This window comes from Tupaia chinensis, unplaced genomic scaffold (genome assembly GCF_000334495.1).
Source record: "Tupaia chinensis unplaced genomic scaffold, TupChi_1.0 Scaffold144247_1, whole genome shotgun sequence".
Classification (NCBI taxonomy): domain Eukaryota; kingdom Metazoa; phylum Chordata; class Mammalia; order Scandentia; family Tupaiidae; genus Tupaia; species Tupaia belangeri.
In genome coordinates, this window is record NW_006204105.1 from 1454696 (window position 1) to 1482533 (window position 27838).

Here is a 27838-nt window from a genome sequence, read left to right on the forward strand (position 1 = left end):
AACCCTCTCAAAAAAAAAAAAAAAACAAGTCGGGGTGCTCAGATAGCCTCGTGGCTAAGGGAGCCAGATTCCACAGGGCCCACCGCAGTTCAAGTCCTGGCCCCAGTGGCTTGAAAGACACCCTGATGAGGCTAGCAGGTGGCATAGTGGTTAAGGCGATGGACTCCAACAGGGCTGAGCGCAGTTTGAGTTCTGGACCCCGGACATGTGTAGATGCATGCCCAAAATCCTGAGAGGAGAATGCTGCCCACCACCTGGGGGTGATTTCTTGCTTTCTGTCTCTGTTGCTCCCTGTCTCTCTGGTGAGTACATGGGCCCTATAGCAAAAACCTATCAAAAGAAAGAAAGAAGGGAAGGAAGGAAGGGGGGAGGGAGAGAAAGAAAGATGAGTGCATACGTGCTCCAAATCCCGACAGGATGGAGACGTGAAGAAGGGATTTTTGCCATGACCATACCCCTTGGGTGGTGGTTTCTCCCTGTCTTTCCATCTCTCTTTGGTAAGAACACATGCCCTCAGCAGTTAAAAACAGACCAAAAAAAACCCAAAAACCAAAGTTGACTTTGTTTTTCCTGCTAAAAATGTTTACTGTACAAAATACAGATATACACAAAAAGAACAAGTCTTCCCAAATGACACACCGGGACCTGGTAAAGAGTGTGGGTACTGGGGCTGAACTGCAGGGGTCTGAATTTATAATCTGTATCACCTTGAGTTAGTCACGTCTGTACCTGTTTCCTGGGAAGCTGGAAATAATATCCTACTTCATTGGGTTTTTGTTAAGCTTAATAATAAAAGAGTTAATGGCTGAAATGATTAAGATGTTTAACATTTCAGTAAATAACCTTCTGGTCATCTTCTCTAAACCTGCATGTGTGTATGTAAATATATATATTAGTGTTCATATATTCATAAACAAAAAAAGGACAGTAGGTGATGATGTGGCTCAGGTGCCGGATTCCCTGAGCCACAACCTGGCATCCAGGCGTATGTGTATGTGTGCCAAAAATCCTGAGAGGAAAATGGAAGAGAAGGGACTACAGCATGGCATTCCCCCCAGGCAGTGATTTCTCACTTTTCCTCTCTCTGGTGAGCACACACAGCCTATGGCAATAAACTAATATGTATGCACACTCAGAATCCAGATAGATTGAAGAAATGGAGGAAAGGGGACTTAAGTCTAGGACCTGACAACTTGAAAAATCACGCCAGGTGTGTGTGTGTGTGTGCATGTGCCCAAACTACCTAGAGGCAAACGAGGAGAAGGGATTGTGCCATGTCCATTCCTTCTGGAGGTGACTGCTCAGTTTCCCTCTCTTTCTGTTTATCTATCTTTGGCAAGCACACATGCCCTATAGCAAAAACAAACAAAATAAATCAATAAAATAAAAAGAAGCCTATCCCTCTTAAAAGGGCTTAGAGCAGAAGCCCTGCTTCCCACTTCCCAAGTTGGACTAGTAAACCCCACCCCTCAGGGTGGAGAGTTGTGGTCACTTCTATCCCTTGCTGAACACCAAACTCTGCTGTTTTAGTTTTATGAGTTTCTGGTGACATGCTAAGTCATTTCCTTGTTGATCTAATTGTTGGTCTCAGATTGGCAGAGACCATTGCCTAGTTCTCCCTTAGCTTCTCCCTACCCCTCCACTGCTTTTCACCACTAACAAACCAACAGGTGGTGTTCGAAAGCTCCACTCTTGCCTACCTACCCCTACCTTCAGGAGCATTATGTAGGCAGACTAAGGGATGGATCTGTCTGTGGAGTCTGAGCTCCAGGAGGCAAAAGGAGATGAGATTTGGGGCAAAAGTTCTTAGGGGATGCATCTTTTTAAAAGTTTACTGCTTTGTGCCAACCCTGTTGCTCAGTGGTTAAACCCTGTGCATAAACAGCTGGATCCACATGGCCAACCATGGTTCAGGTCCTAGCAGCTTGAAAAACACCCTATGTGCATGCATGCTCAAAATCCGGAGAGGATGGAGAAATGGAGGAAAGGGGATTGTGGCATGGCCATACTCCATTGGCGAAGGGGTGCTCTCTGTCTCTCTTTGGCAAGCACACATGCCATCAGGCAATTTAAAAATAAAAGGCTCATGGCATTTATTGATTTATTTATGTTTTTGTCATAGGGTGTATGCGCTTGCCAGAGACAGAGAGAGGGAAAGCAAAAAAATCACTCCCCAAAGGGAATGGCTACAGCACAATCCCTTGTCTTCCATTCTCCTCCTGGGATCTTGGGTATGCATGCAAGATTTTCAAGCCCCCAGGTCTGGGACTCTAACTGCAGTTGGCCATGTGGGAGTCCAGCACTTTAACTGCTACACCACCTGCTGGCCAGTTTACAGCTTTAATGAGATTTTCCTCCTGTAGTCTACAGAAATCCCCAAGTGTTGAAAGCCAGTATTTTAAATGACACACATTCTAAAAGAACACAGTAACATTTCAAGATACTGTTGACTGACCAACCTCAGAGCCATTTTCCCAACACATTTTAAGAAGGACCGATTTTCTCTCTATCGAGGGAGTATATCAACATCCCTGACCAAAAAAAAATCCAATTAATATCCTATTTAGGATGATGTGTCTGCCAGAATTACAGAACAGCCTGGGAATCGTTGCTGGAATGGCAACAGGACTTAGAAAGAAGAGCATGTGCTTTCCACATCTGTAAAACTCAGCACCAATTACTCTGCACTATTTTCCAAAGTGCTTTTTAATTAGTTTCCTTTTAACAACACCCTCCCTGGGAGAAAGGTTAAGTAGCAGTACCCTCCTTCCACTGATGAGGATACTGAAACAATGAGAGGTTAATTGACTTGCCCTGGGCTCTGTACAGAGGCTGACCCAGCTGGAATTTCTACTACCTTTAACTCCTGCCCTCCAAGCCAAAAGCTACCTAAGGCAGGCTGCTTGAGAAAGACCTCAATAAAGGTAGGAAAAACTTTCAACCAAGCAAGAAGCTTCTTGCTCAGCTGCCATCTTTTTGCAGTCTTCCTTGGGGACAGCTGAGACAGCGCACTGGTCTTGTCAAAATCATAGTCCAGTATCCTTGACCTAGAAACTGTTTTGCTGCTCTGAACTAAGCAGCGAGTGATGGATGGGAGAAATAATTATTTTTGGCTCAACTGCTCGGTCTTGGCAGGGGGCCCTTTAAGTTTGAAATGTAAACCTGACATCCACAAAGGGTTTAGGAGCCTTATGTCATTTTCTCCCAACAGCTCACATGTTAGCCTTCTCTGAAGAGGGGTGACCAATTATCCCTGGTGCCTATTTCTGTTAAAGGTCCTTTCTGGTTCAGATGCTGTACAGTTTGTAATCAGCACTTTAGAAATAGAGTTTATACAAAGAGGGTCCTTGCTGTTCTTCCTATCCACAACAGACCTACTAAGGCCTCAATCATCTTGCTCATAGCTCTTGGCAAAGCCAGGTTGGCGGTGCTGTTTGGGACATGGCCTTGAACAAGAAATTCATGTACATGATGCTCTGTTTGTTTTTTATTTTTTTAAGGAATTATTTTATTTAACTTTATTTATTTCAATTTGACCAGAGAGGGACAGAGTGATAGAGGAAAAGTGAGAAAGCAAGCCACCAGGTCCAGAACTTGAACCACAGTTAACCAAGTGGAAGTCTACCACCCTTAACCACCACACCACCTGCCTGCCCCTTGATGCTCTGTTATACTTATGTCTTGAATGTACTTTTCCTCTTTTTAATTTTTTAAAAAGGTTTTAGGGTTTTTGCCAAAGGGTGTGTGCACTTATTGGAGTCAGAGACAAAGACCCAGCAGAGCAAGGAAGGTGAGAAATCTCCCCCCAGGGGGATGGCCACATCTCAATCCCTTTTTCTCCATTCTTTTCTTGGGACTTTGGGCATGCACACATACGTGCCTGGTATGATTTTCGAGCTTCTGGTTCTGGGACTTGAACTGCAGTTGGCCATGCAGGAGTTCAGCACTGTAGCCACTATGCTACCTGCTGACCCCCTCTGACTTCTTAAAGATCCACTTGTAATTAGTTAAAATATCTGTAATATCTGTTGTGGGCTTAGGAGAGCAAGCTTGAGTAAGGAAAACATGAAACTCTGAGACCACGCAATTGGTTTAATCCCCACTCTTCTGTTTCGTTATATAGCCTAGGCTAATTGGGTCTTTTTGAGTTTTGAGTTTTCCTAGCGGTAGAAATGGAAATACCTACCTCACTTAAACTGTAACATCACACTAATAGACATGCAGTTCACAGAAGCAGATCACACTTTGGCTCAGTGAGAGTTGACTTGTGGCCTCAGAATGAGGTTGCCACCATCCTCTGCCCCAAGACCACTCCTTTTTTGCACTCAGTTGTTTGCCTTAAAATGTGGGATGGAAGGGACCAGCAGTTAGCAGAATGGCTATGTCACTGGACTCCCATGTAGTCGACTACGGTACGAGTCCCGGACCCGGTGGCTTAAATGCATACCAGGCGCGTGTGCATGCGTGCGTGCGTGCGTGCGTGCCCAAGATCCTGAGAGGAGAATGGAGGAGAAGGGATTGCGGTGTGGCCATCCCCTCTGGGGGGTGATTTCTCGCTTTCTGTCTCTCTCTTGTCTTTCTGGCGAGCGCATGAGCTCTATAGCAAAAAAGAAAAAAAAAAATGTGGGGTGGAGTGGAGATATGGTATCTGGAATTTGGAGCTCTGTGTTTCTTATTGGTCTGGGACATCAAGGCAGACATGGTAAGGTGATGAGGCCAGACTGACACGACCTTTCTTTCTGTGTGTTCTGCCTGGAGCAGGAATTCCTGGTCACCTCCCTTACCCTTTCCTTCCCGGATGGAACAAGAAGATAACCAGGGTGTCAGTAAACACCAGGAATCAGAAGACAAAGGAATGGGCTCTGATTTTGAAAATTCTGAGGACAGGGAAGGAGACCCCGAAGGAGGAATGGGCTCCAATCTGCAGGACACAGCTGGGGCAGAAGGCCACCTGGCACAGGAGACTGGCTCCATCCCACAGGATGAAGTGCTAGGAGGGGACTCAAGGGAGAGGGAAGTGATGCCCAACATCTGCACAGGTGAGACAGCTGGGATTCCCATGGAGGGGCCCACTCCCTTTTCATCTAGCTCCCCTCCAACTATAGCCAGGGCCATTCTTTGCAGGGCTGCTCTCCAGAGACGGTTAAGTAGGATTCTATACTGACTCAGCATTTCTAGTGCTAGTCCTGGGGAGCATCCTTTTCCTCAGTTCAGTCTAAGGAGGGCTATGCTGGTGAGCACAGATGAAGGGGTCCACTCACTGGTGCAGCACTTCCTGGCCTAGACAATACTGCTACAAACTAGCGACTACAGCAACACACAAATAGAATTCCATGGCTAATACCAGAGCCCACCTCACAGGACTACTGAGAGTAAAATGAGTGGCTGCATGCGAAGAACTGTTTAGTTCAGTCCTGGGCTGTCAGAAAGCACCCAGATGTTTACAGTTACAGTCAATTCCCTTCCCAGATAATGGTAAGGGACCTTTCTAGGTTCTTGAGCCCAATTCTCAAAGCACCCAAGGCTCCTCTGCTAACTCCCTTGCTATTCTTGACCTGGAAAGAATAAATATCCGGCTTCCATCCACCTCCTCATTTCTGTCTTTGGGCATCTGTTGCTTTATCCTGCACTGTGTATGCCTGGGGACAGAAATGAGCTGAAAGACTTGACAGCCAGGAAAGGTTACATTCTTTCCTCCCAACACACAGACCCAGACTCCATGCTGCCCTCTCCTACAGCCCACACAAGCATGTGCCCGCTCACACTCTGTAACTTCCTCAAGTGCCCTCTACCTGGGGATGGGCAGAGACCACCAGGTGTGTCCTAGCCCAGCGTCTGACTTAGGCTTGTGCTCTGGGCTCTGCTCTCTTCCAACTATTCCTCTCTCACCCTCCTACCCCCCCCACCTCCCAAATATAGTGAAGCCCTAAAGTTCAGTTTACTTTGTTACTCCACTTGGAGCCATTCCAGACTGACCAAATGTACTTTCAAAATCAGCCCAGGTCCTGGTTAGGCTGGGTGGTCATTTCTTATGGTTGCCTGGACTGGTCTTGGCTTTTGAGGCAGCAAACTTTTTCTCCTGAAACCACATGGTCCCGCTTGGCACAGACTATGAGGCCCTCAGATGGCTCATCTAGGCAGAGCCTCAGGCACACTAGGAGGGCCTAGACCTAAGCAACTGTCCAAGGAGCTGGTGGGGAGAGCCTATGCGTGCATTCTCCTTCATGCCTTTCCCAGGGGAGCCAGGTGGGTGGGAGGCTAAAATCGCGGAGGACCTTGGAGGTTGGGGGGATTGGTTCTCAGCACACTCTCGTTACTGAGACTGGTTTTCTCCACGCTGACCTTTTGATCACTGCCGCCGATTTTCTGTTGCAGAGGGGCTGCTGAGTGAGGAAGAAGGGGTTGCTCTCCAAGAAGAAGAGGACGGCCAAGCTGGAGTGGCTGACGTGGCGATGTTTCCGGGACTGTCTGAGTCTGACAGCATAACCCGGAGCCCTGGGGAAGAGGAGGAGGAGAGTGCTGGGGAGAACCGGCTTGGGGAGGAAGAGGAAGAGCAGCCGCCGCCTCCCGTACTCCCCTGGAGGCGACACCTCTCCCTGGGGAGTCGGCACCAGGGAGAAAAGCCTGCCCACCGCCGCTTCCACCGGCTCCACCACCCCATGGCCATGGACCTCGGGGAGCTCGACAGCCTGGTGGCCAGCATCATGGACGCGCCCACCATCTGCCCCGACTGCGGGGAGAGCTTCAGCCCGGGCGCCGCCTTCCTGCAGCACCAGCGCGAAAAAAGCGCTGGCCCGGCCCCCGCGCGAGAAGCCTTTCCGCTGCGGGGAGTGCGGCAAGGGCTTCAGCCGGAACTCGTACCTGACCAACCACCTGCGCCTGCACACGGGCGAGCGGCCCAACCAGTGCGCGGACTGCGGGAAAAGCTTCAGCTGGCGCGCCGACCTGCTCAAGCACCGGCGCCTGCACACCGGCGAGAAGCCCTACCCGTGCCCCGAGTGCGGCGAGGCCTTCAGCCTCAGCTCGCACCTGCTGAGCCCACGCCGCGCGCACGCCGCGGGCGCGGGGGCGGCGGCGCTGCGGCCATTCGCCTGCGGAGAGTGCGGCAAGGGCTTCGTGCGCCGGTCGCACCTGGCCAACCACCAGCGCATTCACACCGGCGAGAAGCCGCATGGCTGCGGCGAGTGCGGCAAGCGCTTCAGCTGGCGCTCGGACCTGGTGAAGCACCAGCGCGTGCACACGGGCGAGAAGCCCTACATGTGCTCCGAGTGCGGCGAGACGTTCAGCGTCAGCTCGCACCTCTTCACGCACAAGCGCACGCACTCTGGCGAGCGGCCCTACGTGTGCCGCGAGTGTGGCAAGGGCTTCGGGCGCAACTCGCACCTGGTGAACCACCTGCGCGTGCACACGGGGGAGAAGCCGTTCCGCTGCGGCCAGTGCGAGAAGCGCTTCAGCGACTTCTCCACGCTCACGCAGCACCAGCGCACGCACACGGGCGAGAAACCCTACACGTGCATCGAGTGCGGCAAGAGCTTCATCCAGAGCTCGCACCTGATCCGTCACCGCCGCATCCACACGGGCAACAAGCCGCACAAGTGCGCCGGATGTGGCAAAGGCTTCCGCTACAAAACGCACCTCGCGCAGCACCAGAAGCTGCACCTGTGCTAGACCTGGGTCGGAGGCGGCTGCCCTCAGGGAAGGCCATGAGCAGTGCTTATGTGGGACAGACACTGTAGAAAGAGCGGAAAAGGGGTGGGAGGGACAGTCCGAGGGTGACTTGGGGAGCCTGGGCATTAGCAGATATTGAAGGTGAAGGTCAGGAAAGGGCTGTTCTTTTGGGGTGCTGTATGATGCCTGCCCTAGGTATGTAAAGAAAAACATTTGGGGATGTGCTGCCTGCCTCAGATACGCGCTGTAGGGGGTGAGGAGCATGGCAGAGCCGGCGCTATCTGGACCTTTGGGAGCGGAGTTGGCAGGTGATAGAGAACAGCAGGCAGTAGAGTAGGTGGGCTGTGATGTATGAGAACCTGGAGAGGGTATGGTTGGAGCGGTAAGGGGCGCGGGGTAAAATGAAACCGCAGGTATAGATTGTATGCTGGGCCCACCAGGTGGTAAGCCAGTGTTTACCCTGCTCCCATATCAGCTAAAGCCCCTCCAACAACAGGGGAACTCTGTCAAACCTAGAAAAAGGATAGTCTACTCTTCCTTTCTCTGAGCCACAATTAGCTGCTGTTTTAAAGCATCCGTGAAAACTAGGCAGGAAAACTGCACACCCCCATCTCAAGAGGCAACCCCTGGGGTTTAGGCATTCATGTATGACTGGTTCTCAGATCTCCAGAGGGAAATCCTGGTCCTGCTCCTGGTTGCTGCTACTTCATGCCAGCTGGTGAAGGACCTGGCCTGCGTGCCAGGTGTGTGCCACGCCCAGCGTTTCTTTCAGGTCTCACTTCAGATCGGCTACGTGCAGGGAATGGAACAGTCCCAGCCATGTGTCACGTGCCCCTTCCCAAGTTAGCTTGTGCATGTTTCAGATTAACCTCACACCATCAGCAGGTGCTCAAGTGACCTGCTAGGGAAGTCAACCAGCTCAGAGTGTCGCTGGGTGAGAATCCCAGAAAGCAGAGTGTCCACATGTTGGGATGCAGGGCACCTTTGTCTCCTTTGCCTTCACTTTACATCTGTGTAGCCTGTCCCCTGTGGACTCCACTGCCATCCGTATTGATGAGGGATCTAGTCCCAGGAAGAATTTCTTTTTCTTCCATGTGGAGGCACAGTAGAAACCTCAAGGATTTACACAGGAAGGGCACAGTTAGGGAGAGGTATAAATGGAAAATTGCCAAATAGCACAAACAATGAATGTTTTTCTGGTTGTTCCATAGATGCCAAAATAGCACTTTTGTATTTGCGAGGTGCTTTATGCTTTTAAGAGATTGCATTAGTTGCTTCTCACAGTTGAAGAAGTGGATCAGTATTATGACCCCTGCAGGAGTGTGGCAGGCTGTCCTGAAGAGACTGATGACTATGTGAACAGGTGTGGCCTGACCTTTGGAATTCTCCAGCTCAGCTGCTAGGAAGACTTCATGATTTATATAAAGAAATTAAGACACTGAAAATTCTTATGCTTGATGGGAAATTTAAGGCTAGCCTAGAAGGGCCAAAGATGTCCATATTGACAAAGCTGGTCTTTGTCGACTATTTAGGGTCTCTTAGCTCTATTCCATTTCCAGTAAGGGGCTATAATTGGTTAGACTCTTGTATAAATTTCAGTTTGCTCTGCTGAAAACCCCTTCCCTAGGTTAGCCTTTAGAAGTTAGACTTGTGGAAAGCAATATTGTTTTCTTCACTAGCGGTCGTTAGTGTATACCTTTCATGGAAGCATCGACACAGACTGTTGGACACAGTGAAGGGGGAAAAAAAAAACTACAAGATTGTTTTTACCGTTTTAGCCAAGTTTCTGTGGATGCTAGTGATTTATACTTGATGAGCTGTATTCTAGCAAAGAACCTCTTTGGGGACTGTGGGAAAGCATGATTTTGTCATTATAAAAACACATTTAAAAAAAATTCTCGATCATTCTGGGCTTGTATAATGCCTGTTGATTTTGCCCTCTTAATCAGTTTATTGTTATTCACAAATGCAAATAGACTTTCCAACTATAGTGTTGAAAGCACTAATTTTTATTTTGTTTTAGTCAAGAGCGATACTAAGCAAATATGTGTTATTTATTCTGACTCTCGTGGTCTGAATGCTAAGAGTACAAAACCCACCTGAAAATGATACAGCGAATAAGCAGATAACCTTACTCCTTTGTGGGTATTTTTCATGCACATCTACCTCTTCCAGCCGTTTTAAGTTCTCTCAAGTCTGCCTGTGAAATTGCATCGAAGTTCTGATTATTCATGGGTTGATTATCCCCTTTAGGGGGTACTTGGTCTTTGACTGCCACCGTTATGCAGTCTTATCTGCATCAAAATGTTATGTATCAACAATACTGAATGAAAAGGTTTCAACAGGGTGGCGATTAAAGCTAATGTAAAGTAATTTAGTGGTGGTGGAAAATTTGGGGCTTCATTTACCTCTCATGTTCTGTTACCACGGGTAGAGTCTGCTATTACATCAGTACCCCGTCCATGCGCAAATCCCTCAGAAGATAACGCTTAACCACCAACGCCCTGTTCTCGTGGTGCATTTAAATGTGATTCCATTTTTTCTTAGCATTCTTCAGGAGACATATCTTCCTTAAGTGAAACTAAGTGCATTCAGGAAGTTGTTTCTTGTACCTAGTTTTAGAACAATCGTATTTCTCCAGCAAACCTTGTTACCTGCGGTTCACCCTTGAAAATGTTCCTCTGAAGGCTTCTTCCACCCACTCCTTCATGATGGTGGAGGCGAGCATGTTACTGGTTTCCTGGGGAGTTTGGTCAAAAGCAGGCTTCCTCCACTGCCTTTACTAAGCAAAACCTGGAGCAGTTTAAAGAGGTGAAATGGCTTTGGTGAAATCTTAAGCTCTGAGTTGGGAGGAGAAGTGGAGAAGTTAACCCCTTGAGCCGTGTGATCTCTTTTGCAATCAAGAGGCTGTACATCTGTGAAAAGCACAAAGCAGAACCTGTGTCCGTAGACAATCGGACTGTGTTTCTGAAGCCTGTGCAAGATTTACTTCACTGTAATGTTATTTTACAGCTGCTTGTTAAAATAGTGAATAATTTAATGATCCTAAAAGTACCAGGTTTTGTGTGAGTGTGTGCTTGTGTATGTGAGAATTGCCTGACTTTCAGGTTATTTTATTTAATGATGGTTTCTTTGGACAACATTCTGGTGTTCAGCAACCAACATGGACTATGTATCATTAAATCCATATCAGTCTTTTACCATGTCATTCTTCCTTATTTATCACCCCGGGCATGCCACTCGGCTCAGTCTGTGGAAGCTGTGTTTGGGTAGTGTCAGTCATTACTATGGTCTGCTTCATTCTGTAAATAAAACTTGATTGGAATGCGGTCATACCCCTACCACCACATTCACATATTAGCTATTATCGTTTTTTCACTTGCACATGACAGAGGCTGTATGGCTCACAATCCTAACTTAGTATCTGGACCTTCACGGAGAAAACTTACTCATTCCTGTACTGGAATGTTCAGATTGGTCCTAGATCCTCCTGCAATTGGCTGCCCTCTACGGGGGATCTTCAAAAAGTTCATGGAGATGTGTATTAGGAAAAAACCACGCATGGATTTCAAATATTTTTTACACTAAAATAAACTTCTACTTTAAATCCGTGTTTGCATAAACTTCTTGAAGTCTCAAAAAACAGCACGTAATTCGGTGCAACACTTCTCACTTCTATGCTCTTGTGGCTGAGGGATACAGAAATGTGTTCATCTTATACCGCTGGTTTTGGTTTCCAAAAACCTGTGTCTTCATTTCTTATTAATCTGTGGGGGATATGAGGAGTAGTCCAGGACAAGTAGTTGTGGAGAAGGGAGACGGTCTCATCTCTAATCCACAAAACATGTACTCCTAAATCACATAGCAAAGTGTCCCCCCTGCCCCTGTTCTCAGAAATGTAACAGTGGTTCGGGATAATACTGAGCAGAACTTATCCTCTAGAGAAGCAGAATGTATCCTCTTAACTTTTGCTTTAAATAGTTTTTATACTAGTCTCTGCCCAACTTCATGGAAACTGTTAGCGGTTTCGAAGGAAGAGATTATCAAGACAGAAAAATGAAGAAATGTGAAAAGTATATTACTTTCTCTTTTATGATCATCGTCAGCTTCCTGGTGGAGCGTCCACAAGTACAAGGCTGTGCCAGAGCTGGGTTCTGGTCCTGGAAGAAGGCACTGAGAGCGCCGTGGGCATGACTTTCCTCCCTGAGCCTGGCGGTTCCAGCTTGAAGCCTCTGTCAGGCTAACTTCTGGTCCCTCGGGCATCTCCTGAGAAAACTACGGTAAACTACAAGGATGCCTGTAGTAAACAAGTGCGTCAGTAAATCTGGTCCTCTGAGCTTATCCCGAAGGGTTGCCCAGCTGCATTTGCTGTGAGAGTGGACCTCTGCTCACACTCCGGTTAGAGACACTATCTTGATCAGCTTGGATTTCTTGGGGGTTTGATTGGGTTAGGCTAGAGATACTTTTTTTTTTTTTTTTGAAATGTTTTTGCCATAGGCATTGTGCTCTCCTAGAGAAAGAAAGTGAGAAATCATGCCCCGAATGGATGGCCACACACAAGTCATTTCTCCTCTGGTCTCCTCTTGGAATTTTAGGTACGCATGCACATGAGCCTGGCATGATTTTCAAGCCACCAACCATACAGCTGGCCACATGCGATCCAGTGCCTTAACCTCCAAGCCACTGCTGGGCCAGGCTACAGATTTTCTTAGCTTTGGAGAGGTACTTTTTGTACTTTCTGTTTGCTTGTGTGTTTTTTTTTTTTTTTAAGAATTATTTATTAAAATCCATTTGTTATTGTAATTATTTTTTAAAATTTGATCAGACAGAGAGAAAGAGAGAAAGGGAATACAAGAAAGCAAGCTGCCAGGCCCAGGACTCAAACCGCGGTCGGCCATGTGAGAATCCAATACCTTTAACCACCATGCCACCTGCCGACCCCTCGGTTTTTGTTTTTAATACAGAGATTAGTTGAAGTGAGGCCTAAGTAACTCTCATTTTATACAGTTTCCCTAGGCAATATTTTAAAAAGGTTTTGCCATAAGGTATGTGTGCTTGCCAGGCAGGGAGGATGGCCACACTGCAATCCCTTCTCCTCCACTTTCCTCTAAGGATTTTGGCAATGCATGCACATGAATCCAGTGTGATTTTCAAGCTGCTGGGTCTGGGACTTAAACCACAATCAGTCATATGAGAATGCAGCGCCTTAGCCACCATGCCATCTGCTGGCCCATCCTCAGGCATTTTAAGTGGGAAGACAAGGTTGAGAACTCTTTGGGACCAATTAGGCATCTCTCTTTAGGATTACAGTAAGTGTAACATGGATAAGCCTCCCCTCTGCCCAGGGTATAGAGGCGAAGGGCACAGAAAGTGCAACAGGCTTTACTGCTCGTTCTCTTGGAAGGCCTCCCTTTCACACAGCTCCCCAAACTGGACTGGAAGATGGACCAGGACGTTGTCTATCAGATAATGCCAAGTGGCATCGAAGGTGGCCTTTGTCATTGCCACTCACGATCTGCCTTCTCTTTCTCTTTTTCACTCTTTTTTTCTTCTCTCTAATCTTATTTCTTCTCTTCTCCCTCTCTTTCTTTCTTTTTCTTTCTTTTTCTTTTAAACAGGGATTTTAAACTATGTTGCCTCAACCTCTCAGGTGGGACCACAGGTGCACACCATAATACTTTCTTTCTTTCTTCCTTCCTTCCTTCCTTCCTTCCTTTCTTTCTTTCTTGCTTTCTTTCTTTCTTTCTTTCTTTCTTTCTTTCTTTCTTTCTTTCTTTCTTTCTTTCTTTCTTTCTTTCTTTCTTTCTTTTTTTCTTCTTTCTTTCCTTCTTTCTTCTTTTAAGTTCACTTATTTCTTTTGAGAGAGAGAGAGATTCCCAGCAGGGCACTCACAACGTGATCCTCCCTCAACTGGCCAGGCACATGTGTACCTGGCCCAGGCCAGGCTCAAGTTTGTGATCCTCCAGCCTCAGCCTCCTGAGTCTGGCACAAGCCGCCACAGTTGGACCGGGAATCAGCCTGGGCTTCTCACGTGGTTCCAGCCTGGGAAGCGCAGCATCTTGGCAGTGTGTGCCACCGCTTTCTTTCCGATCTGCATTGTCTTTACCCCTGCTCAGCTCACTTAAAGCCGAGTTGCACACGTTACTCTTCTCCACTGCCTTTGGCAATCTGGTAATTTCTTTACTGTGCCTGGTGGGAGAGAGGAGAAGTGCACCTAGCGAGGCTCTGGCACAAGCTGCTGAGTGTCTGGCTCTTTTCCTTCCCTTCAGAGCCTCCAGTGCTCTGCAGATACAGTTCCCTGCTGCCAGACTCTTCTCAAGGTCATCTATGCTAAACCGGAGCACATTCCATGGTTTCAGTTTCCACCTGCCCCAGTGGGATCCAGGCCACTGCTCTCTGTATCCACCCAGTGCTCTGTGTCATAGTCATGGCAGCAGAAATGCCCAGCTTTGGAAGCCAACGAGGTGAGTGGCAGGTGTTTCATCTACTAACGTGCCCTGAGTTTAAACAGGTTGAAAAAGGGATCAGTGTCTGTGCTGTGCACAAGCTGGCATTCCCACACATGTATGGGAGGACTTTCAAAAGTAAGAGACTGACTGGTACCAGTTACTGGAGACCTGGCATTCACTGGAAGCAGTTCAATGCAGCCATTTTACTCTCAGGAGACATCCCACTGAGATGTTTCCCCTGACCTACTGGGAGAGTGGTTCTGCGCAGGTGTTTCCAAACACCTTGAACATGTTTCCTGCCTATGGTCAGCCTCCTCACGCCCCAAGGTTATGCTTTACTAAGAACTCCCTGAGGTGGTTTCTCCAAACACACATGCGGAGTGACCCAGGGTGGTGTGCACCACTGGCGAACAGGTATGAGAGGAGAGGCTCGCACAGTCTAACGGTGTGTAGGTAGACCTGGCCTTGGGTTCATCTGCAGTGGAAAGAGGCAGAGGTGGATGTGGGGAAGATAAAATAAGCAACAGAGATGAAGTTGCTTGGGGACCCAGGGGCTGTGGATTAGGAGGCAAAGTGGTCACCGGGGACTGTGCCCAGAACTGCGGTGAGGGGGCTGCTGAGGACTGTCCTAAAGTCGTGCCCTGGAGCTCGGAGGCGCCTAGAAGGAGAGGCAGATGCCGCGCTGTGTACGTGACTGCATCCTCTGGGCTGGATGTGCAACTCCTGGGGCAGAGGGAGCGAATGGGAGGGCCTAGGTCTCAGTTTCCCAGGACATGCAGGGAAAAAGGCGAACCAGCTCTGCAGTCTCCCGGAGGCCAAGCCGGGCTGCGGACGGTGCAGGGCAGACACACAGGCCTGGGTGGCAGAGTCTGTGCAAGGCTCTGACTTTCCTGGTTTCTATTTCCTCTTTAGTAGACACTATTTTTTTTTTTAATTTTCCTTCTTTTTTTTCTTTTAAAGAGAGATTTTTTTTGGCTATAGGTCATGTGCGCTCACCAGAGAGACAGAAAACGAGAAATCACCCCCCTGAGGGGATGGCCATGCCCCAATCCCTTCTCCATTCTCCTTGTGGGATCTTGGGCACACACACACACACACACACACACACATGCTCCAGGACTCGAAAGCAGTCAGCCATGTGGGAGTCCAGTGACATAAATACTATGCCATCTGCTGGCCCCTAGTAGGCACTATTTTTATGGCTCTTCCTATTCTAAAATTATTTATTTTAATTTTATTATTAGTATTATCTTTTAAAATTTGCTGTAGGGCACAGGTACTCACCAGAGAGAGATAGGAAGAGAGAGAGGGAAGAGAGAAAGCAAGCTGCCAGGTCCAGGACTCAAACTGCGGCCGGCCATGTGGGAGTCCAGTGCCTTAATCACCACACCACCTGCTGGTCCCATGGTTCTCCCAACTCTGAAATCTACTGATTACCAAAGAGCTTAACAGCTACTTGGGAACATCCATAGCTCAATGCAAGAATAACAAGAGATTATATTAAGTCAGCATTAACTTCTACAGGTTGGCAGTCATCATGTCACCAATTTAAAAAATTTATTCCCAAAGATGAGATTTTTGTTTTCTCCATTCATAGTCACAGTCTTATAAGACTGAAACTGAGCACAAGTTTTAGTCAATGGCCAAAGAATGGAGAAGCAGGAGCCCAGCTTGTGAATCTCCTTCCTATATGTCTTGAGCTGGGAATTTTAAGATATAGCAAATGGGGTAATGAGGTGGATGGATTAGGGTAAAAGGGGGGAGAAATATTGAGAGCTTTTCCTGGAAAAGGCAGGGACTTTCCAAAATTCCAAAATCTGCCTCCTTTATCTCCTTAAAGGTAATTTCTAATCGTAACCATAGAGATTGTCCATAGTCACGGTATTAGTATGTGTGTCATCTCGCATGCTAAGCCAATACGATGAGGGTATAATGAAAAACCAGGTTGTTCTTGGTTCTGACTGGTTCTATCTAGCTGGGTCATTTAGTGGAGGCTTATCTTAACTACTAGTCAGCATCCTGTTATTTACAGAAAAATACCATTAGGGAGGAGCTGGGAATGGTGTGAATGTGGGCTATATGTCAGAGAGCTAGTGAGTTCTTGTGTGGCCATGGGTCTTGATCCTTCTCAACCCTTTGAGGGACACAGTGCTTTACAGATGAGGTGCCCGGTGCTACTGAAACTGGGAAAGAACCAGGAAACCACTTGCTCAAAGAGCTTTCGCTTTGCACAAATTATCAGATGGAGGACTGTGTTACCATGAGGATTTGCTGCAGGAGTAAGAGGTGCTCGAGGATGCAAAAACATCTTTTAGCTGCCCAGTATTCTTGGCAACAGAACTTAGATACGGGCTGCAACCTCCATTTTGCAGGTAAGGAAACAGATCTAGGAAAGTGAAGAGATTTGCTTCACTTCGATCAGAAAATTAAAATGGGAACCCAGCATTTTTGCTCTTATTTGTGGGAAGAGCCTGCTTCTTCTAAGACAATGACATACTCTTTCGGTCTAGCTGCTGGCCTGGTAGTTAAGGAGGCTGGATCTCACATGGCCGACTGCAAGGTTTGAATCCTGGACCTCGTGGCTTAAGAAACATGCCAGGTGTGTGCGCATGCATGCCTGAAGTCCCAAAAGGAGGGTGACAGGAGGAGAAGGGGTTGTGACATGACCGACCCTCTTTGGCGGTGCTTTCTCACTTTCCCTCTCTCCAGTTCTCAGTCTCTTGCCAGTGAGCATACATGTCCTCTGGCAAACTAAAAACAAACAAACAAACAAACAAACCTCTCTTCTTTTCTTGTCGTCCTCATCCCCCTTCCCCAGTTCTCGCCTCCCCTCGCCCCCACTGCGTGTGTTCCTATTCTGTGAAGTGCCTGCTTCTGTCTACTCACTCACTGGCTCTCCGCTCATTCAGGGTCGCATTCCACCAGCTAATGTACCAGTGGGAGGGTTGGGCTGCACAGGCCGGGCGGATGGCTCAGGCAGCTAGTGCCTCTGCCGTCTCCTCGAATGTTCTCTCATTCCAGTTTCTTTCCCCTCAACTAATATGTAGGTACCACAGCCTCCATGCTCTGTGCCTTCATAGCTTCCAGGAGGCTGTGCTCCCCTCACTCCCTTCTCAACTTAGGCTTAGCAAATATTGGTCACCATTAAAGGTGGGTTTAGAGTCCAACATGCTTGAACCACCTCCAAGCCACTCACTAAAATCCTGTTCATTCTGGCCCAGGGTCCCTTTCTTAAGAACGTCACCTTCCTTCCTTTCTTCCCCCAGCCCATAGGACTCATCAGGTGCTCATTCTGAGGCAGATGTGGGGATGCAGCTGTGCACGGGGTGTCAGTGCAGGGTCCCCCAGGTGCCCTCCCAGAGTTCACAATCTAATGGGCCAGCTGGACAAGTTAATGAGCAACCACCCTGGGCTGTGAGCGGTGCCGGGTGGAGAGAGGCTTCACCCTCTCCCTAGACAGTAGGAGATCTCTTGGGGGAGGTGCAACCCGAGCACAAGGACCTGAGCAAGGGGAGAGTGCTAAGGGACCGGATGTGTTGTGGGCAGGAGCAGCCAAGGGGAGGCTTTGTGTGGCTGCAGTGTGGGAGTGTGTTTGTTCAGGTGATGATGAGGAGTGAGGCGGGAGCTGTAATGCAATGTCCGCCCACCCCCTACACAGCACAACACTGTGCATCTCCTCAGCAATCTGGGTGTCTGCTGGCCCCAGGGCCCCACTACAAACTTCCCTGCTTTCTTTGCAGTGTGTTCCAGAGCAGCTGAGTCATTGCAGTCCAGGCCTATGACTGATGGTTTGGTTGACCTTGGGAGAGTCACCACACTTTCTGGGCCTCAGTTTCCTCAGTGATGAGCTGGGAGAAGGGAAGGAGTCCACAGCTACTAGCTGGAATGAAGGTCTCCAGATGAGGCTTCTTTAGCTTTAACATTTGCACTTCGCAAACATTTTGACCTCCCTTGAGGAAGATAAGGAACCTTCCCTATTGACGGATTAAACTGTCCTTGTGTTGCCTACTGCAGAAAGGAGCTCATAACCAGGACAAGCTGAATGCTTTGTGGAGCTTAGTGCAAAATCAAACGTAGGCCCCAGGGCCAGCAGGTAGCATGGAGATTGAGGCGGCTGGATTCTGCATGGTTGACTGTGCGGCCCAGGGCCTGGCAGTTTCAAAAATATGCCAGGTACATGTGCATGCATGTCCACAAGCCTGTGAGGAGAACGGAAGAGAAGGGATTGTAGAGTGACTCTCCCCGGGGAGTGTTTTCTCACTTCTCCTCCCTGTCTCTCCGATGAGTGCATGCACCCCATAGCAAACTAAACAAACAAGCTAACAAATGTGGGCCCCACAGCAGACCATTCAGCTAAGCAAGGGACCCCACATGATGACACTGGTCATGTGTCCCTGAAGCCACCTTGTCTGAATCACACCACCAATATGACAGGCCCCAGCTAGGGCAGAGGAATTCAGGTTTGGGCCCATAAAAAACCTCTTCCTCCTTACTGGCCAGCGTCCATGCTGGAGTGACAGCAACCAGCAGCCACCTCACACCCACCCCCTCCCACCAGGACCTATTTTCGAAAAAGGGCTGCCTTTGCTGGTGCAGGTTCCTCTGTCCTGGAGGAAAGACTGCGCTCTTAATCAGTAGAGAGCCTCAGGTTTCCAGAACAGACCGAGGACTGTTTCAGTTTGCAGCTGACCCCGGTGCCCCTTGCCCTTGGGAACGGAGTGGCCAATCCGCTTTCTTCAGCCTCCCTTCCCCCTCTGCTCCCTCATAATGAACCTCTTTCATGCCTCAAAACACCAGCTCCAGTCCCTGTTCATGACCATCGTGTGGGCTCTGGGGCCACGATAAAGGACAAGAGCTCCCGCAAGACTGCCCAAGGCCCCTGGCTTTTAAGAAGCTTATGGCCCATTGGCAGGACACTGGCTGGTGCTGCGGTAGCATGCTGAGGCCACACGGGAGGCCCAGGTTTGGTTCCAGCCTACCATAAATGCTGGGTGAGGTGGTGTGCAACCGTGGTTCCAGAGACAGAAGGCAGAGGCAGGAGGGTCAGACTTTCAACCAGCATGGCAGCAGATCTATCCTTCTTTCTTTCTTTTTTTTTTTAAATTTATTTTTTAAAGAGGTTTTTACTTTAGGGCACGTATACTTACCAGATAGAGAGAGAGAAAGGGAAAGTGAGAAATCACCCCCCCACCCCGGAGGGGGGACGGCCACACTGTAATTCCTTCTCCTCCATTCTCCTCCCAGGATCTTGGGCATGCACACAAACCTGCCTGGTATGATTTTCAAGGGGTCTGGGACTCAGACTGTAGTCGGCCATGTGGGAGTCCAGCGATGTACCTGCTACGCCATCTGCTGGTTCAACAGACCCATTCTTTTCCTCTTCAGCAGGGTATTTGCTATAAGGCAAAGGCACGTGCACTCACTGGAGAGACACAGAAAGAGAGACAGAAAGCGAAAAATCACACTTCCCCCCCTCAGGAGTGAGGGCCACTCTGCAATCCCTTCTCCTCCATTCTCCTCTCAGGATTTTGGGCACACATGCACGCTCACCCAGCGTGAGTTTTAAGCCCTCAGGTCCAGGACTCAAACTGCAGACGAACATGTGGGAGTCCAGTGACGTAACCATCACGCCTCAACAGACCCTTTGTGATAGGGCTGAATACTGGCAGGTGAGGCAGGAGGATCTCGGCTTAGCAAGGTCTGTGTTTGAATAATGAAAAAGCTCTTGCAGCCGGATGGGTGGTTGTCTCACCCTGAGTCACCTAAGGGAGTAGGAGATTATCTCTTGAATTCCATTTTTGTTTTTAAATTCTTTATTTAATTTTATTATTATTAAAAAAATTTACTATAACGCATGTGCACTCACCAGAGAGAGAGAGAGAGAGAGAGTGAGAGAAAGTGAGAAAGCAAGCTGCCAGGTCTGGGACTCAAATCATGGACAGCCATGTGTGAGTCTAGCACCTTAACCACCTTGCCACCTGCCAGCCCCATGAATTCAGTTTTTAAAAAACAGAATTTTCTTATTTTTGTGGTATAAAAACTCCTTGAACATCACATTCTTTTAAACATTTTCCTCTTTTAAAACCTGTCTTCCAGCAGGGACTACAGGTACGTACGACCACACCAGCTGTTTCTTCGGCAGGGTCTCCCTATGTTCCCGATGTTGAGCTCATGACCCTCCTGCCTTGGCCTTCCCAGTCTCTGGCTTTACAGGCCCGTGCCAACACTCCTTTAGGCTGGACTGGCACTCAACCGGGGCCACCCATGTGGTTCCGGCCTGCGAAGCACAGCGTCTTAGCAGCATGTGGCCACGCAGCTGGGTCTGTGTCAGGTTTTATATCTAAATTCCAGTCCTTTACAATCTTCACAGCAAGGTCCTGCCTTCATAAAAGTCGTTTCATCCCTCTTACATTCCTTTTAGTTACTCACTCTTCATGGAGTACAAATGAATTCATTTTCCCGCCCCAGCCCCCCCAGTGCTGCTTCTCTGTTTTTGATTCTCAGAATGATGATCTAACTTCAGGTTCATTGACACCTGGAATCATCTTGGAATTCTTTCTTCCTGTGTCATTCAAAGCATTTTGCCTCCCTGACCCTGTTCCCTTCCCTTCCCTTCCCTTCCCTTCATCTCACAAATTCGGTCCGGCCTGTCTGTCCACATTGTGTAGTTCCTGCCTGCCTAGCTCTCCCATCATCTCTGCCAGGTGCCCACTGTGTCAGGCACTGGGGACACAGGGACGAAAGGTGAGTGCCCTCAGGATATGGCGATGCAGGGAGGAGGCCAGCATATAAATGACAGTGCAATTCGATCTGCACCTGGCACAGGCTGTACAATGAGCAGCTACGGGTGATGAGTAGGGAGCTGAGAGGCCGTGTTGGCAGGAGAGGCGGCATAGGCCAAGCAGGAGGACGCGGTGCACCGCCTGGCAAGAGGCAAGAGCCAGAGATGTGCGGAGGTGCCACGTCTCGGCACACTGTTGGAGCAGAAAGCGAGGATCTGCAGGTGGGGCAGGGCTTGGTGAGTTCAGTCTGAAGTAGGAGGCAGGGGCTAGCTTGTAAGCGGCCCTGTTTGTTATCCTAAGGCATTCAGGCTCCTCCTAAAGGCCCAGAGCTCCACAGGACGTTTTTTAGGGTAGGCTGTCGGGAACACAGTCGGGTTTTATTCTGGAGAGACCACTCTGGAACACCACTCAGGAGAGATTTCAGGGGAGACTATCCAAGGGGTGGAGGACTTTGTGGAGGACAAGGCAAGGAATGTCGGGGGTCTGAACCAAGCTAGCTCCCCGGGGAGCAAGAGGATATATTCAAGCAGACTCTGGAAAGGAAAATTGGTAGGACTTGGTAGTAGGTTGGAGGAGGACCGGGGCGATAGCATCCAGGTTTCTGGCTTGAGAAAGAGGGTGCATGGGAGTGCGTGCTGTGACCTCACTCAGTCCTTTTCTAAAGTGTGTCCGTTTTGCCTCAGGCTTGCCTCAACTGCCCCTGCGTTCCGTTTTGTTAGCACTGCATCAATCAGTCCTTCATTGCTTGCCTAGATTCTTGAAGCAGCCTCTTAGTCGCTTCCAATCCCTCCTGCACACGGCTGCCAAAGTAGCCGTCCAGGCACAGCTGCACAAGGAGCTGCCGTGCTCTCCCATTGCGTATTGAATCCCAGTTCCTTGGCCTGACTGTCTATTCGTAGCTAGAAGAGACACGCTCTTTTCTCTTACAGAGACCGGTTTTTAAGAGACGAGGCTTACTAAATGTGAGCTAACTGAATGTCAAATGGTCTTTAGAACAGAATTAGTATTCTGTTGGAAGGAGGGTGTCTCACAGGGGCGCCCCAGCATGCTGGTGTGTTCCATCTTGCCTTTCTGGGTGTATCTTCCACTCTAGCCCTGCACCTGTGCTCTCTGGGCTGTCCAGACCGGTGCCCTTGTTGCCTGAAAATGACCCCTTTTCCCACCTGGGTCTTTGCAGGCTCTCTTGCCTCTGCCTGGGATATTTTTCATTACATTTCTGCCTGTCGAAACCCTACCCGTCTTTTGATATTCAGCCCAATGCAAAGGCCACACTAAATACCTGACCCAAAAGAAATCCTTCTTTCCCTTTCCTAGGGCACTTTACACGTTTTACTGTGCACAGCACCTACTGTCTCGGGTATCTCGTCTCCCATAGACCACTAAACTGAGAAAATAAATTAAATTCTGCAGGCCTGATGCCTGGGTCCAGTGTGCTGATGTGTCTTGTTAGTTTACATAACCTTTTCCTCATCAGAATTAATTTACTTTAAAAAATGATAGCCTATGTCAAACATACAGGAAGTTTAGAAGATGATATAATACATATAATAGTTGGCATTGATCCCCAAAAGTAAGCAGGTTTGTCACTGACACCATGTCACCCATTTTTTTTTTTTAAAGAATTAGTTTATTTCTTTATTTTAATTTGACCAGAGAGGGACAGAGTCATTGAAGCTGATCAAACACTGTTTTTTTTTTTTTTTTTAAAGAGAGATTTTTTGCCATGGTGTGTTTGTGCTCACCAGAGAGATAGAGATGGAGAGACAGGAAGCAAGAAATAACCCCTAGGGGAGATGGCCATACTTCAATGCCTTCTCTATTCTCTGGGGATCTTGGGCACGCACACACATGCATCCTACGTGAGTTTTAAGCCACTAGGTCTGGGACTCGAACCACAGTCAACTATGTGGGAGTCTAGCCATAGGGTGTATGTGCTGGCCAGAGAGAGAGAGACAGAGAGAGGGACAGTGAGAAATCACCCTTCAGGGAGGATGGCCACCCTTCAATCCCTTCTCTAGTCTTCTGGGATTTTGTGCACATGCGCATAGGCTTGGTGTGATTTTCAAACCACTGGGTCTGGGACTAGAACCAAGGTAGACCATGTGGGAGTTCAGTACCTTAACCATCACGACACCTGGCCCGTTCACACTTTAAAAAAAGTAATTATTTAATTTTAAAATTGTGATTATTTAATTCGCCATAGTGCACATGCATTCACCAGAGAGAGAGAGGAAGAGAGAGAGGGAAAGTGAGAAAGCAAGTCAACAGGTCCAGGACTTTAACTGTGGTCAGCCATGTGGGAGTCTAGCTCCTTAACCACCGTGCCACCTGCTGGCCCCCACACTGTCTTTTCAAATGTGGAATCAGTTGCCAATATTTAGAAATCAGGACGTCAGATAAAAATCAGCAGCCCTGCTGCACTTCTTCTGCAGTTGGGCAGCAGATGGGCTCCACTTCGGCTCTCTGAATGCAGCCTTGGGTAGTCCACAGCTGAGTGTAGCACCAAGCTAACTCATTTCCAGTATAGAAACGCTCCTCTCCTGTGGCCCTCCTCCTCTCCTTCCTCCCCTCTTCCATCTCATATAGGTTCAGGCTGTTGTCTCCCCTTCCTGGACAGCCTTGCATGCTCTTCCTCCTGCGTCTCTCTAGTCCTTCAAGGCCCAGCTGAAGTCCTACCTGTTGGGTGAATCTTTCCTGTTAATTGTTCAGCTCTACTCTCTGTCCTCATGGGGGGAGGGGGAAGGGGAGTACTGGGGTAAGGGGGGTGTGAAGGGGACTTCAAAAAGTTTACGGAAAATGCTATGCATGGATTTCAAAACTTATGGCAAAAATTTATAACACTAAAATAAACTCCTACTTTGATTCTATTTTCCTACTAACATTTTTAAGTTCCTTGGTATGTACACAACACTTAACCCAGTGGCTGAGCACTGTCACCTGCATAGTCATTCATCCCTTTACCACGTGTCCAGCAGGCAGGCTTCCTAACCCGCTCCGGGCTTTTGCTGCCCCCAAGCGGTGCATTGTGTGCAGTACACTGCGCTGGGGTGCATGAACTCAGGCAGCCCCGGGGCAGTCCACCTCTGCGTCAAAGCAGGGATGGTAAACTTTGTTGGCCAAAGCACTCCCCAGACCTTTATGCATATTCAGCGAAGACCGTCAACCAATCTGATCCCCTCTCCTTTCTCTTCTCGACCCCTGATGCCCTTTGCGACAATGCTTCTTCCCTTCTCTGTGAGCCTTGCTCTTGTGAGTTTGTAGGTGTGGGCTTCTTTAGGCAAAATGAAGGCAAAGGGCCCTGAACCCAAGTGCCCCGACTCCCCTCCCCTTCCTATGCTTTCTGTACAAAGGGAAAGCGTGTGCACCTTGCAATAGCTGACCAGAGCTGGCTCTTACTGCATGGCGGTGGCTACCCCACCCTGATGCCTCCCAGTCACCTGTTCCCTGGGTTTTGAAGGTGGTGGAAACCTGGTCGGCCCAGCCAGGCTGCTTCCGGTCTCTTCTTCAGGGTAAATGCTTAAACTATCTCCTACGTGGTCATCAAATTCAATTGAATTAATGATCTGTCAGTTCCCGGGGTGAGAAAGAAGCCATCTTGATGTTGGCTGTGACTCCCGTCATAGCTGTGATAGTAAAGACAGGACAGCAGCACCCTGGTCTCAGGGAGGCAGCTGTCCCCTCCCCGCTCACAGACCCCTGCAGCAACCCCCTCCTCTTTTGGTTTGCTGCTGTTCCTATGGATCCTAACGGTTTCTTTGGACTGACTGTTGGTTCTCTGATTGGTTAATAGCTAGGCCAGCATTTCTCTTTCTTTTTACTGAGAGAATGAAAACAGGAGGAAGGGAGTTTCAACAACATCTCCCCACTTCGCTGTCCTTCCAGCCCCACCACCCAGCTCACTTGGATTGCAGGCACATGCCACTGTGCCTGGCCTGTTTTTAGGTTGGACTGGGAACCAAACCCAGGCCTCCCATGCAGCCCCAGACATTGGGCAATGGTGCCCTACCACTTGTTCCACCATGATTGGGTGAAGAGAAAGAAAGGAAAGAGGATAAAAAAATAGAAGGAGAGAGAATGAAAAGAGGGAAGAAGGAGAGAAGAGGAGCTCTATGTGGAGGTATGGAATAGTAGACTTCTACTCTTAGGGAATTCACATTTTTCAGGAGAATTTACACCACTTTACTTACCCTTGAGCCCATGGTGTGTCTTCATTGTGTGATTTGAGAAGCTGAAAGATGATAGAATGACCAACATGCATAGATCCGGGTGTGTCCTAGATAACGTCATGGAAACTGGCATTGGAAGTGGAGGCTGGAGGTATGTTTGCCCCTCCCTCCCCTACCCAGGGCCACTTAGTAGGGAGGCAAACCTTCCTGGGTACACTTCAAGGAGTCTCCTGGGCTCTAGAGAGTCTCCTGCGTGGGACTGAGCATGAAGGAATTAACCCAAGGGTGCTGGGACTCTCCCAGGGATCCACACCCCATGCTCCATTGCTCTGCAGGGCCACTAACAAACCCAGGCAGGGTGCACGAGCCATTGGGTAGCTAGGCTTAGCCACTCACCACTGAGTGTGGCCATGACCAGGTTTCTTCAGTGATAAAACCAGGATAATAATCTCTGCCTCCCAGGTCTCTGATGAAGGTTCACTGAGGTATAGGTGTCAGGCATGCAGTACGTGCCCGCAGCATAGCAGGGGCTCAGTTCCCTTACGCCCACCTCCACTGCCCACCCCAGCTCCCTGATACTTTTCTGAAATGGAGATAGTGCTACCTAGTAATGGAAGGGAAAACAGGAAAGTATTAACGTAAACCACGCTTCCCTCCAGTTTAGGCATGAACACATTCACTCTCTTTAGAGGAGTTTTTAAGATAGAAGATACGTGATTTATTATTTAAGGGAGGAAAGGCAGCTGATGCAAACCTTGCCTAGTCCTCTGGTGGATGGGTAGGGCGGATGTTTCTGGCTGGGTGAGTGGCAGGGAAGTTTTCTGGTAGCAATAGAAGATAGTCAGTGGGCCATTGGGGAAGAGGGAGGCAGTAGCACCTAAGTTTGCGCCCATGTCACTTTCTCTAGGAATCCAGAAGGGGAGAGCTTGTCAGACATCTCACACATCCTCATTCCTGTTATTCTCACATCACTGAGTCTTTGGCTTCAGGCTCTTCTCGTACTCTTTCACCAGGCTACCAATCCACTCTGAGGTTCTCTGCTTGGCTTCCTCCCAGCTGAAGAGTGGCTTATACCCTAGTTCTCGCTCAGCTTTCTTGTAGGAGAAAGTAAACACACTGTTAGCCAAGGTCAGCACGTGGCGGGTGATAGGGGGTCGATATTTGTAAATTGGACGCAGTAGGAAGCTCACAGTTTCCAGCAGGAAGGCAATCCAGTAGAGCACACACAGAGGCATTCTTGGTCCAGAGTCAACAGAGAGGCCCCAGTCTTTGCTCAGGTTGTAATTGAGGTCATCATAGCTTTGGTGAGGCGTGTCATCTGAGATGTAGTAAAACTTCCCTTGGATGCTTGAGGCCTTTTTGGGGTCCAGCAGGGCCCTCGAGGCCAGAATGTGGGCCCAGGCTACGTTGTCCACATAGACTGGGTTGACTGTGGAAAGCCAACCAACATTTGATATGATGCCATTGCTCTTCAGGGCATTTTCTATAGACCTATAAATGAATGGACTTCCTTCCCCATAGATATACATAGGCCACCACTTATTAGAAGTAAAATATTACACATGCGATTTGGGCGCTAGCCCATGTATCTGTCTCTTGAAGCTGATCAAACACTGTTTTTTTTTTTTTTTTTAAAGAGAGATTTTTTGCCATGGTGTGTTTGTGCTCACCAGAGAGATAGAGATGGAGAGACAGGAAGCAAGAAATAACCCCTAGGGGAGATGGCCATACTTCAATGCCTTCTCTATTCTCTGGGGATCTTGGGCACGCACACACATGCATCCTACGTGAGTTTTAAGCCACTAGGTCTGGGACTCGAACCACAGTCAACTATGTGGGAGTCTAGCCATAGGGTGTATGTGCTGGCCAGAGAGAGAGAGACAGAGAGAGGGACAGTGAGAAATCACCCTTCAGGGAGGATGGCCACCCTTCAATCCCTTCTCTAGTCTTCTGGGATTTTGTGCACATGCGCATAGGCTTGGTGTGATTTTCAAACCACTGGGTCTGGGACTAGAACCAAGGTAGACCATGTGGGAGTTCAGTACCTTAACCATCACGACACCTGGCCCGTTCACACTTTAAAAAAAGTAATTATTTAATTTTAAAATTGTGATTATTTAATTCGCCATAGTGCACATGCATTCACCAGAGAGAGAGAGGAAGAGAGAGAGGGAAAGTGAGAAAGCAAGTCAACAGGTCCAGGACTTTAACTGTGGTCAGCCATGTGGGAGTCTAGCTCCTTAACCACCGTGCCACCTGCTGGCCCCCACACTGTCTTTTCAAATGTGGAATCAGTTGCCAATATTTAGAAATCAGGACGTCAGATAAAAATCAGCAGCCCTGCTGCACTTCTTCTGCAGTTGGGCAGCAGATGGGCTCCACTTCGGCTCTCTGAATGCAGCCTTGGGTAGTCCACAGCTGAGTGTAGCACCAAGCTAACTCATTTCCAGTATAGAAACGCTCCTCTCCTGTGGCCCTCCTCCTCTCCTTCCTCCCCTCTTCCATCTCATATAGGTTCAGGCTGTTGTCTCCCCTTCCTGGACAGCCTTGCATGCTCTTCCTCCTGCGTCTCTCTAGTCCTTCAAGGCCCAGCTGAAGTCCTACCTGTTGGGTGAATCTTTCCTGTTAATTGTTCAGCTCTACTCTCTGTCCTCATGGGGGGAGGGGGAAGGGGAGTACTGGGGTAAGGGGGGTGTGAAGGGGACTTCAAAAAGTTTACGGAAAATGCTATGCATGGATTTCAAAACTTATGGCAAAAATTTATAACACTAAA

At 48.6% G+C, this 27838-nt stretch overlaps 2 protein-coding genes across 2 annotated transcripts in view; one reads left to right on the forward strand and one right to left on the reverse strand.

Annotated features, from left to right (window-relative positions):
* ZNF697 (zinc finger protein 697) overlaps positions 1-10868 on the forward strand; it is a 14726-nt gene extending 3858 nt beyond the window's left edge. The window contains 3 exon segments of the mRNA XM_006166296.3: positions 4762-5039; positions 6376-6778; positions 6780-10868. Coding sequence (XP_006166358.2) covers positions 4799-5039; positions 6376-6778; positions 6780-7668 — 1533 coding nt within the window. The 5' untranslated portion in view covers positions 4762-4798 and the 3' untranslated portion in view covers positions 7669-10868.
* Positions 10869-25755: 14887 nt separating this feature from the next.
* LOC102471410 (3 beta-hydroxysteroid dehydrogenase/Delta 5-->4-isomerase-like) lies at positions 25756-26594 on the reverse strand. The gene has a single exon (XM_006166298.2). The coding sequence runs from the start codon at positions 26592-26594 to the stop codon at positions 26034-26036; it is 561 nt and encodes a 186-aa protein (XP_006166360.1). The 3' UTR covers positions 25756-26033.
* Positions 26595-27838: the final 1244 nt, after the last annotated feature.